Source organism: Macrobrachium rosenbergii, chromosome 25, assembly GCF_040412425.1.
Source record: "Macrobrachium rosenbergii isolate ZJJX-2024 chromosome 25, ASM4041242v1, whole genome shotgun sequence".
Taxonomy (NCBI): domain Eukaryota; kingdom Metazoa; phylum Arthropoda; class Malacostraca; order Decapoda; family Palaemonidae; genus Macrobrachium; species Macrobrachium rosenbergii.
The window spans coordinates 29104644-29116809 of NC_089765.1; the positions used below are offsets into that span (position 1 = coordinate 29104644).

The window sequence follows — 12166 nt, forward strand, 5'->3', positions numbered from 1 at the left end:
TACATATAAGGAACAAGAACTGTAAAAAGAAACTATAACATAACCAGAAATAACAAGGAAGTTAAGAGAAGAATCAAGAAAACATTAAAAATTAATGTTAAATAGAAAAAACAAGGTCCATTACGACTTGGAAAGAACGAGGATACCTTAGTGAATTCAAGACAAAAGAAGCAAAGTTGATAATGGAAATGAGGATAAACATGCAAGAACGGGGAACATATGGTCAAGACGAATACCGGTTATGTTAGGAGGAGCAGGATACAAAGCAACACCCTTCAACTGCAAAATGTTGACAGTTACTGATAGCGAAAACTGAAAACAAAAAACCTGGCATCAAAGTGAAAAAGTTGTTAGCATCTGATGGAGAAGGGAGAAAGGGGCAATTATTAACAAGAAGAGTCTGCTACAGGAAAAGATGGGTAAGACGGAATAGTCCAAGTAAAACTTCATGTAAGTGGCAGAGGTGGAAGGAATGAGAGAGAGAATACCTAGGTACAATCAAGTTACAAGTTATGGAGCCTGCCAAAATGACATTTTAACATTCTGAAAGTTTGTAAATTTGTTATTATTTGCAGTTTTTATTTTAATTACTAAACTTTGAAATTTAATGAGAGTCCTGTATTACATCACAATTAAAAGTATAACAAATGAAGAATTATGCAATTGTGGACTAGGTAGCCATCTTGTCAACAGAGTGGTTAATGTAATTAAACCGTATTAGATAATGTACAGAATTTTTACAGCGGAACAAAGAAAATTCTCAATAATTTTCAGTTCCGACGAAATGAGAGCTATGTAAAGGAAGGCGCCAATTGTTTTGTATGTATATGATAAGAGGGCCCTTTGAACAAACGCCCTCTGGTTGAGTTGAAGTCATAGCAAAGCAAACATATTTAAGAAAAAGAGGTGACCTTACAACTGAACGTGGCAAGTAAAGAGGCATTAAACTTGTCTGCCTGATGTAAATTTTAAAATGTTCTTTCTCGGTTGCTGGGAAAAAGAAATTTATTAAATGGCTAGAAATGAGCATGATTTCTTTTTTCAGAAAAGGTGAGAGTTGCATAAATCAGTTACTTGTGTTAAGATGGTTTTTACTGATTACGAGAAAGGTATTTGGCAGCATCTGCATCAATAACATGGAAGGTCTTGGGTCACTGGCATTCCCACAATGTGCAAAACTAATTGATACTGTCCATTATCAAACGTGAGGTAAAGTGAACTGGCAATGAATTTTAAGGTGGTATAGGGGAAAAATGTGTTACCTTTTGTTGTTTGCCCTTCTCATGGACTATTGTAATCCTGTGGGGGTATGCCATCAGTGTACCATGATGTGCACTGTAAGCATTATTTAAGGTTCTTTGCAGCATCCCTTCGTACGCTGTCATTCCTTTTACTGTACCTCCGTTCACATTCTCTTTCTTCCACCTTGCTTTCCATCCTCTTCTAACAATTGTTTCATAGGGTTGTGAGAGAGGTGCGAAATAATGAGCAGGAAGACAAGTACTGCTAGTTTATTGATGAAGCAAGCTGCTTATAAAGCAGCCTGCGGACGTCTGCGTACTTCGCAGATTTACAGGTGACCTGAGGTCAAACTATTTCTCTACAAAAACAGGACAGGTTCATACAGAAAACATAATGATTAATAATGTCTGATGTATTACAAAAATACTCCGTTACATGTACATGATGCATGATCATTTGGAAAGGCAATAAAATACATAATTTACAAATATAGCAGTAGCATGGGTTTTCGGTGACCCCAGGTCAATGTGCACCGCAGAAAACGGGATGTTCATTATAGAGAATGTGTTGAGCGGGGACTTAACAGTGTAACTGCAAGGTTTTCCTCCTGTTACATCTCCAAAACCCTTTTACTTTCAATTTCCCTCTCAGCAGTGAATGGCCTCATAGGTCCCAGTGCTTGGCCTTTGGGCTGAATTTTATTTTCCATGGACTATTTGAAAAGCTTTTAGGAAATAGAAGTTTTACATAAGTAGAGATGAGGCTACAGATAAATGTAAAAAAAAAAAAAGGATAAGTTAGGAAGACAGAGTATGCACAAAGAGATAAAAATGTAATTGAGGTTGATTTAGGTATTCAATACAGGTTCTCCAGGTTTAGGATGCAAAGAAAACACTATCTACATGAAATTTGTGTGAGAGACCAGCACCGTCTACATGAACTTCATGTGAGGGACTTGTGTTAAAATATTTGATACAATCTTGGGATGAGGGTTCTTTTCTTTGTGAGATGACAGGAAGGGATGTGAGAATAGGCTGCCTTCTTTTTATCTGTGCTGCTGCTGTCTGTCTGTCCTTCTGTCAGTCAGGCTTCTTAGCTACGATATGCAGTTGCTCTCAACTGTCACACGAACATTAGAGCCTGCTCTTCACAATACTATCACTCCTGCAAACAGTATGCAGAATATGACCTTATGATGATTCACATTTCTAGCGTCTCAATTTCTTGGCTCTGTTCCCTAATACATTACAGTAAGGGTACATTTTTGCTATGACTGGCTGCTTTGTAGTCACTTCAATGTTGTGTTCTTCGAACAGTCTTTCCTGGATTGCTGGTTAATGCATCTTGATATAAGCATCTTGATATTCTTCCGGTAAGTGTAATACTTGCTTCTTTTGCTCCTTGTGTAGGTTGTTGCTAATGCTGAAATCTTGGTATGTTTCCTCTTTTTTCTGTGGTTGAAGTTCTAACCATCCCTCCTAAAGAATTACATGGTCCTATTTGGCGCCCTTCTCTACAATGGCTGTGCTCATTGATCTCTTCTTTGACGGCAGCTGCTGCTGTTTCATTCACTTCCCTCTCATTGTTGCCAGTCAGGATGTCTGCATCGAGTCTTCAGTTGTCTGCCTACATCAGCAACTCTGACCTCATGAGGGCCTCTGCGATGTAACATCATCTTATTCGCCCCCATTGGCAATAATACTAATATATTCTGTCCCATCCTGAATTGATAGTCTCTGGTCCTCTTGATGTAATGATGCTTTGGGTATCTCTGTGCAGCAAACTCTCTCGCCAGATGATTCCTCATTTCTAACTCACAATGGTATGTGCTGCACACACTTCATCCTTGCAGTCTCCAGTGCATAATTACTTAAGTGTGCATTGGTCTTCTCATTGTCCTTCCATACAATGGCTAGAACGATGAAAATCTGGTGCTAGGCTGGGGTACTTCTCAATAAATGAACAAGATGGGAGGGGGGGTTATGGTCCCAACTCTTTGATCTCTCCTGTCACATCTTCAGCATAGACTTACGCAAACCTTTCATACATTCTATTATATCTTGGGTTATGTGCCATTGTGAACAGTTACTCAGTGCTTAACGGATGGCTTACAACCTCCACAGTTGTGAAGTAAACTGAGAACCTCGGACACTTGAGTATTTCCGTGGAGAATCTAACCCTGCTGAAAACCTTTTTAGCAATTCCTCTGATACCCACTCAGTTTTTACTCTAGCATGTGCCACTGCCTCCGGGTATCTTGTAGTAGGGCCTCTCACCGTATGGATGTACCTGTTGCCTTTCTCAGATGCTGACAACACAGGTTCAGTCAGGTCTACGCTACTCTCTTAAATGGCTCCTTCATTAGTGGCAGCTTCCTTAGTGGTATTTTGCTTGTATGGCTGTGCGGTTTAGTCTTCTGACAAATGTTGTAGGACCTGCAATATCTAGTGACATCTGCAACTGTAAGAGGTGCAAAAAAGAGAGCAGGTGGACATGTACTGCTAGTTTATTAAGAGAGCAGGCCGCTTACAAAGTGGTGTGCAGACGTCATACAAAGGCATACAATAGGATACAGGTGACCCGAGGTCAATTGTTCTCAATGTGAAACAGGACAGATAAATACAAATAACATGTAAAGATAAACTTACAAGAATTGACACAATAATATTCTGACACATGTACAACGTAAACAGACACAAATGAATCAATAACAGATACGTTTTTACATAGATAAAAATGTGGCTATCTAGCGTGACCTAAGATTGTGGGAAAGGCACCGTAGAAAACGGGAGGTTCATTATAGAAAACCCGTTGAGCGGGGACTTTACAGTACTCCCCCCCCCCCAAGATGAAAGTAACGTCTGATCAAATTAGGTATCTGCTGGGCCACTAGAAAGTGCCGCGGCTCCGCGAAGTCAGCTGGGGGGTGCGGTGTGAGCGGGAGCGGCTGGCTGTGGCACTGTCTGGGTCAGGGTCCTTCCGGGGGCGGCCACGTGACTTTCTTTTGGGTTGGGCTGGCTGCGATGGTGATGGTTCCCGCGGAGGGCACTGCATGGTATCGTCGACGTCTTCCTCCAACAGGGCGGGCTTGAGTCGGTCTACAGACACCCAGTTGTCCTTCCTGTGGATGGCCAGCTGGAATGCTTTGTTGTTCCTCTCCAGCACGCGGAAGGGCCCCTTGTAAGGCCTGGTTAAGGGCGGGTGGATGGCGTCATTCCTGACGAAGACGTGGGTGGTGGAGGACAGGCCGGGAGGCGTGAAAGGCGACATCCTATCGGTATACGTCCGCTAGCAGGGGGCGAACTTTCCGACCATGTCACTGAGACTCTGGACTGTCAGGTTGTGGCGATATCCTGTGATGAGTTCGCCAGGGACTATGAGGGGCTCCCCATAGACTTTTCTGCTGCGGACGGGTCACCGTTGCTCTGGGGGCGGTCCTCAGCCCGAGGAGGACCCAAGGCAGCTGGTTCTTCCAATCTTCGGCGGTGCAGCGGGCCATGAGGGATGCCTTCAGGGACCTGTGGAAGCTTTCCACCAATCCATTGGCCGCAGGGTTATAGGCGGTGGTGCTGTGGTGAGAGGTCCCGAGCAGGAGTGCCAGGGCGGTCCACAGCTCAGACAGGAAAGCAGGACCCCTGTCGGTGGTTATGTGGTCCAGGACACCAAATTGGTTGATCCAGCTGGAGAGGAGGGCCTCGGCGCACACACTGGCAGTGGCTTCTTGCATGGGCGTCGCTTCGGGCCACCTGGTGGATCGGCCGACGATCACCAGGAGATACCTGGCCCCGCCTGATGGGGGAAGGGGGCCTACCACGTCGACATGGATGTGTCCGAACCGTCTCCCAGGCTGGGGAAACTTGCCCACCCCGACTCGGTGTGCCGCCCTACTTTGCTGGTCTGGCACCGGATGCACTGCCTCGCCCAGGCCGTCGCATCCCTGGGCAGGATGAGGAGGTCCTGGATCAAACTCCAAGTCTCCCGGAGGTTCTGGTCGTGTCAGGGGTTGTTCACGAGGTCAAGGGTGCGGGCGGCCCTCTCGGAGACTGGCAGGGAGCAGGTCTCAACGAGAGAGGCCTTCAGCTTTTGGTGGGTGACAGGACCTGCGGCAGACACCCACAGGGTGATCTTCCTGTAGACGTCTTCCGGGAGGACGTTTATCACCGCGTCTGCCTGCAGGACCTCGTCGGCAAGTCCCGCCAGCCTGAACTGCCCTCGGCCCTGTAGAGCCAGCCATGATGATGGATTGCTGTGCGTGAAGGGCGGCAGCTTTATGGCGAGGGCAGACCTTGTTTGGTCCGTCAGGATGGGCAGCGCGTGAGGAACGGGTACCTGTACGGAGGAGTGTGCGAGCCTTGGCGTGGGGGAGGGTGCGAGAGGGTTTTGTGTGTGGGAGATATCAGAGTCCGCAAAGTTCGCGGTTATTTGTATGTGGGAGGGAATGTCCGCGTCCATACTCGCTTCTGCACTCTTACTTGGAGTGGGTTACACTCGCGTCAATACGCGCTTGGGGGCGCACCATGTGGGTCAGCTAATGACACTGGTGATCTGCTGACGAGAGTCGGTAAGCCTAAACGCTTTGTTAACGCACCGTGTTTAGGCCGTTAGGGGCATGTGATAGTTCATGGAGCCAAGACTAGGTCGCCGTATGAGTCCGCTAATGGCTCCGGGAACCACTCCGGGGGTCACCACTGTAAGAGGTGCAAAAAAGAGAGCAGGTGGACATGTTCTGCTTATAAAGCGGCGTGCGGACATCATACAAAGGCATACAATAGGATACAGGTGACCCGAGGTCAATTGTTCTCAATGTGAAACAGGACAGATAAATACAAATAACATGTAAAGATAAAATTACAAGAATTGACACAATAATGTTCTGACACATGTACAACGTAAAGAGGCACAAATGAATCAATAACAGATACGTTTTTACATAGATAAAAATGTAGCTATTTACCGTGACCTAAGCTTGTGGGACACTGTAGAAAACGGGAGGTTCACTACAGAAAACCTGTTGAGCAGGGACTTTACACAACCACTCCTGGTCAATGGAAATTGCACGTTATATAGTCAACAATCTCAGCCCCAAGATGACCTCTGACAGTGATCTTATGGGCCAGCTTCATTACTTAAGTACGATATATCTCTGGCAACAGGATTTGCTACACTTCTCCAGTCACCTTGCCCTGAAAAACACAATATAATATGCCACTGATAAATTTTACTTTAAAAGCTCCTTCCCCTTGGTCATGTATTCAGCATCAATCTTGCCCTTGCCCACTGCCTGGCTGGACTGTGATCCTTCTTCTGGGCTTAATTAGCTGCTCTGCTCCTATATGTGTGATATTAAAGCTACTGCTGGACTGGCTCTGGTCACGACTGCTGCTGTCTCAGTACCAGGCTTTCCTAGATCCATTCCTATACCACTTACCTGTCTTGTCCTTTTGGCTGTCTGTCCCTGCAGCCTTCACAGTCATCTCAGTCTGAGCTTTAACCATTTCTTCTTGTTTATTTATATGTGGAATGCTGTCTAAAACCAAATGGGTTATCTAGGCACATAGCACATTTTTCTAATACATAGTAATGGGTGTTAATATAAATCTTTGCATCAGCCTTTAGTTACCAAACTTCAATATACAACTCCTCACACTGTTACCTTCTTGTTAAAATAACCTTCACCAGAGGTAAGTAACAGTGACTCATCCTCTATTCTTTAGTTACATTGACTTGTTCTCTATTCTTTATGTTATATTTCCTTCTAATTCAAGTTACATACATTACAGTCTTCGCCAGCAGAGGCGCCAGTGACAAACATAGAAAATGGGTAAACATAAAGATAAATGGAAAACTTAAAATTTGATACTCCTAGCAATATGACATATTGCAAGTCTTGAATTTATACTTAACAGTTCTTGCTTCATTTTAGCCAAATGTGCCTTTTTCCTCCTCCTTGCCATCAGATTCTAACATTTAACTTTGACACCCAGTTCTGAGTGTCTCTTATGAATACCTTGGTCTATCATGCTGGCGTCATTTTAACGAACTCTGCCTTTTACATCTACCAAATTCTAACAATTATACTTTGAAACCTGTTTTTCAGTGTCTGTTATTAATAACTTCGTCGGCATTTTGCAACCAAACATGCCATCTTGACCGTTCCATGCACATATCTGCTCCCCATTCTAGCATGTTTCTCATCAGTTTCCATCTTCAGCTTTACTGCTTTCATTTTTAACTCACTAAGGTATTCTTCCTTTTTCCAAGTCTTTATGAACCTTATTTTTTCATATTTTTCCTCACTGGTTTTTTGTGGCTTTGTGATTTTTGTATTCTTGTCTGGGCTTCCTCTTTAATTTGGGTATTTTTATAGCTTATTTCCACAGATCTTTGGAACTTGTTCCTTATGTCTGTCTTGATTAGTCTTGTGTCATCAGACCTAGTCTTGCATCATTAGTCTTGTATCATTGGACCTAATTATGTCATGGAGTAGCTAGATTTCAAGTACAAATAGGAATGACATCGGTGAGTTTGAAGGATCAAGAAGAGGATGTTCAACATGGTACATGTCAAGTGCTACCCAATTTCCACTACTATTAGTGGCATTGCAAAAGTATTCTCAAAGGATATAGTGTACACACTTCTTGTGTATGATCTCCACAGTTTACATGAATTTACACTTGTCTGATTATTCCAATTCTTATTCTTTTTTCATGTATTAGATAGGCTTCTTTTTAGTCATCTGTTTTCCATTTTTCTTCTTCCTCACTTTCAGATTCTAGCAATTTACTTTCCGCCTTAAAAATGCCAGTTAACAAATTGATGGAAGTTGGCTGGGTAAGATTTTTGTATGGTGGGTGGGTTATAACATGCTGAACAACTTTTAGTATATAGCCTTTTTTCATTTGAAAGGAAAGATAACTCTGACCAGATGTTCTGTATTCAGCCAACACATTCCACTGACAAAGTTTTAGTAATCGTGAGGTGTTCTGCTAATAAGAACAATGTCATCTGCATATTTCAAGTATCTAATGCTTCGATTGTTACTGCAGTCTAAAACTTCTCTTTCATCATCAAAACATTTCTTTTTCAAAGTACATGAGAATTGCAAGCAGCAAAGGTAACTTAATATTTCCTTATAGCACCATAAAATTTATGCAGATTCAGTTGACAAGACTCCTTCAACATTAACATTACATCATGTTCATTCATGGATAGTTCCAGTTAGTTTTGCATATCTAATGGGAATACCAGAGACCCAAGACCTTCAATAATACTGATGTGTGGATGCTGTCTGGTAGTTTTTCTTGTAATCATGTTAAGCCATAAGAAGAGAACTCTTTAAATTCCTTGCACTATATGTCTTAACAGTTATCCAATCTCTGCCACTAAAGTTACGCAAGGTCTTGAAATACTACAGCAGTTGTCGGAACTGAAAATTATTGAGAATTTTCTTAGTTCCGTTGCAAAGATAGACGACACGCTATTGGCTGAGTAGCCTGGCTGAAGACAACTAAACTTTAGTCAAACCAGACGCATGTCCACAATTTAGTAATTTATAATGTGTTATGCTTCTATTCAGAAAGTAAGGAAGGAGTCCCATTACCTTTCAAAGTTTAACCATTGAAATAATAAAATTAAATACTTACAAATTTAAAAACTCCCAAAATGCACAAATATGTCCTTATAACAGTCTTCATGGATCTTGCTTAATTTAACTGGGGTTACAGCTACTGTAGTCTCTCTCTCTCTCTCCAGCTCCATATCTTATTTGAACTTTTACTTGTTTGATAATTCTATATCTTATTCTTAGTCTTTATATCGTTGTGGCTTCATTTTAGCCACGTGTGCCTTTTTCTTCCTCCTTGCCATCAGATACTAACATTTAACTTTGACACCCGGTTTTGAGTGTCTTATGAATAACTTGGTCTGTATCGTGCTGGCTTCATTTTAGTCATCTCTGCCTTTACGGCCATCAAATTCTAACAATGATACTTTGACACCCATTTTTCAGTGTCTGCTATTATTAACTTTGTCGGCATTTTGCAACCGAAGGGTGCTGCTTTTATCCTGCTCCTCCCGACATAACGGCTATGCTATCTTGACCATTCTATGCCCATATCTGCTCCCCATTCTAGCATATTTATCATCAGTTTCCATCTTCATCTTTACTGCTTTCATTTTTAACTTACTAAGGTATTCTTCCTCTTTCCAAGTCTTTATAACCTTATTTTTTCATATTTTCCATCTCTGGTTTTATGATTTTTGTATTCTTGTCTAGGCTTCCTCTTTAAATTAGGCATGTTAGTTTATAGTCCCCTTCCACAGATCTTTAGAGCTTGTTTCTTATGTCCACCTTCCTCTGTAGTCTTTCTTTATGCCTGAGTCACACATTGGTGATTGAAGACCGCAACTGTTGTAACGGCCGAAAATTTGCTCATGACGACTCCATTACGCTCTAAATACGACTAAGTCGGCATCAATCGGCATGATCCCCAACTGCGTCGTCGAGTTTGACAACATCCGGCAAGTGACGGTGGATGTGTGAGGCTGCCCAGCACTTAGGCGGTCAAGTCACGACAACTGTCAAAAGTCGCCATGTCATGCTGCATGATGCAATAATGTCGTAATGGCATCTCGACTGATGCAACGGCATTGGCATTAGATTACAGAAGATATAATTAGCAATGTCAACACATGCACCATCAACTACGACATATGCCATGTACTTGGCAACCCCACAGCGTGCGCAGCAGAGATGCGCAGTAGTCAGACTGTGTCACGTGCGTCACAGGCATAAAAGGCAGCATCCCAGACTCTCGGGTCAACAGTCTTTCATCAGCTGCCACCTGTATGTGACCTACATTGCTTTCCTCGTTGTTTCAGGATTCATCATGACCTAAAATGTTGTGAAGGTTGTAAGAAAGAAGGTTGTGCCGTATAAGGACGTCTCTCCCAGCACTTCTTCAGGAGGATCTGCTTCTCCTGTTGATGACCCCCTTCTGCAGGCCCTTCAGCAAGCCAACGAAGAATCGTCTCCTTCAACGTCATTGGGCTCAACTGACCTCGAGGAGGAACCCCTGACCACGGAAAGCTGGGATGAGGACGCCCTTGGCGACGATGAGAGTTGACGACTGATGCAGAGAGGGGTTGGCGAGGGGTCTGGGCAGCAATGACGCAAGAAAACACCTTGTGAGTTCTTATCCGACGCCAAGAAGAGGATGTTTGGGGAATGGCTGCAGGTGCACCCCTTTCTGTATGACAGGGGCCTCATTGGCTTCAAGGACATGGTGAAGATGATGTGACTCCTGGCAGAAAAGGTCAAGGCTGAGTCCATCATACTGCCTTTGACTGCAGTTCAGCTGAACACATGGTTGAAGTCTGTAAGAACCAGGTATGGGCGGTTGACCAGGACCAGATGCAGCCAGGCAGTGTTAGGGGTAGATGCAATAATGTTGAAATATATTGAAAAAGAAATATCTCTTTTCCAAGACGTGACTGCTCCCTGTGTTTGCTCAAAGATGTCGTCACCAGTCAGTTACCGTTGTCGTCTCGTGGAAAACTAGCAACTCGATGAAAACCCTTTCTTGTGGAGACGACACCACGTGGTATCTCATGCCATCTTTGTAACATAGTGCAATATTCGATCCACATTGCATCTGAAAATTTGTTCTGGAAGCTTCTATGGCGTGACTGGAAAGGGGTGGTTATTAAGGAACCAATCATTATGCAGAAAATTAAAAATTTCCTTACATGGGAATGGCAATTGTCTGTTGTTATTAACTCCACCCATACAGTGGTATATAAGCTTCCAGAAGAGACTTCCCAAGACAGAGATATAGACAGACAGAGGCAGAGGACAATCAGAGGTCGGACCTTTACTCTTACCTCCATAAAATCTTGTCCTGCCCAAAACGAAGAGAAGTAGCCAGACCTTCCTGCTTGTGTGGAACATGAGTCACTAAGCCCTTCCTGCCTGTAGCGAGGACGAGTTGCCAGCCCTGCCTGCCCTACATTTGCACAATCTCCGGTTTCTTGGAGAAACAGCATTTGCTGCTTCATCCTGAAGACATCCCTTTTGTGACGTCTACGAGCCCATGTCATTGTACCAGCAACATCTCTGCTGAGTTCCCAGCTGCCCTTCTGTGATGTCTTCAAGCCCGAGGTCATCATGCCAGCATCATCTCTTCAGCTGAACCCCCCGCCACGAAGGATAACTCACCATTTAAATATTATAATTGCTCTACCTTCCAACCTCCTCCCCCTATCTATAACTGCTTAGATTTGTTTTGTTTCGTGTAACGTTGAATGAGCGCAAAGGGGAAACAACATTTCATTTTCTTTGTAAGTAAGGTTGTAGTCTTGTGAGTTTCTTCTTACATTAATTTCCCATATTTCAATTGCTGGCGTTGAAACACTGTTGTTTAGTCTGAATGAACCTGGAACGATTCTCGGATCGTGACAGGCAGCAGTGAGGGACCTGACGGACAGGGAAAGGTGAATCCTGACGACGTTTGGCTTCTTTTGAAAACACATTGTCCGTCGGAAGAAGCCGAAAACCTTTAGATTGAAAGAGGTAATTGTTCTGCCCTGTACTGGTTTCACATGTGTTTTTTCCTGATCATTAAATATCACAATATAAAAGTTTTCATTTTTCATATATGCTGTTTCCAAAGTTATTAATACATTTTCCTTTTTCTTTCCCAACAGCCCACTGCTGCTGGCCCTGCCCTTCCTGATGCCCCTGGCGTAGTTGACGCTGGTGGTGGAGATGATGATGTAACCATCATCCCCGCCATCAGGGAAAGGAGGCCTAAGAAGAGGTCTGACATCGAACGTCAGCAGCCCGAAGTCTCCGTCCTTGAGAAGGTTAATATTTTAGTATTTTCACTCTTGAAACATAACAAACATACTGATTAACATTTATAAA

The 12166-nt window shown here is 43.3% G+C and overlaps 2 protein-coding genes across 3 annotated transcripts in view; both read right to left on the minus strand.

The window, feature by feature from the left end:
• Positions 1 to 12166, minus strand: part of LOC136852520 (kelch domain-containing protein 3) — a 145245-nt gene that overhangs the window by 77814 nt on the left and 55265 nt on the right. The window lies entirely within an intron of this gene.
• LOC136852212 (uncharacterized) lies at positions 4559 to 4969 on the minus strand. Its single transcript, XM_067126660.1, has one exon. It carries the CDS (start codon positions 4967 to 4969, stop codon positions 4559 to 4561), a length of 411 nt encoding a protein of 136 aa, XP_066982761.1.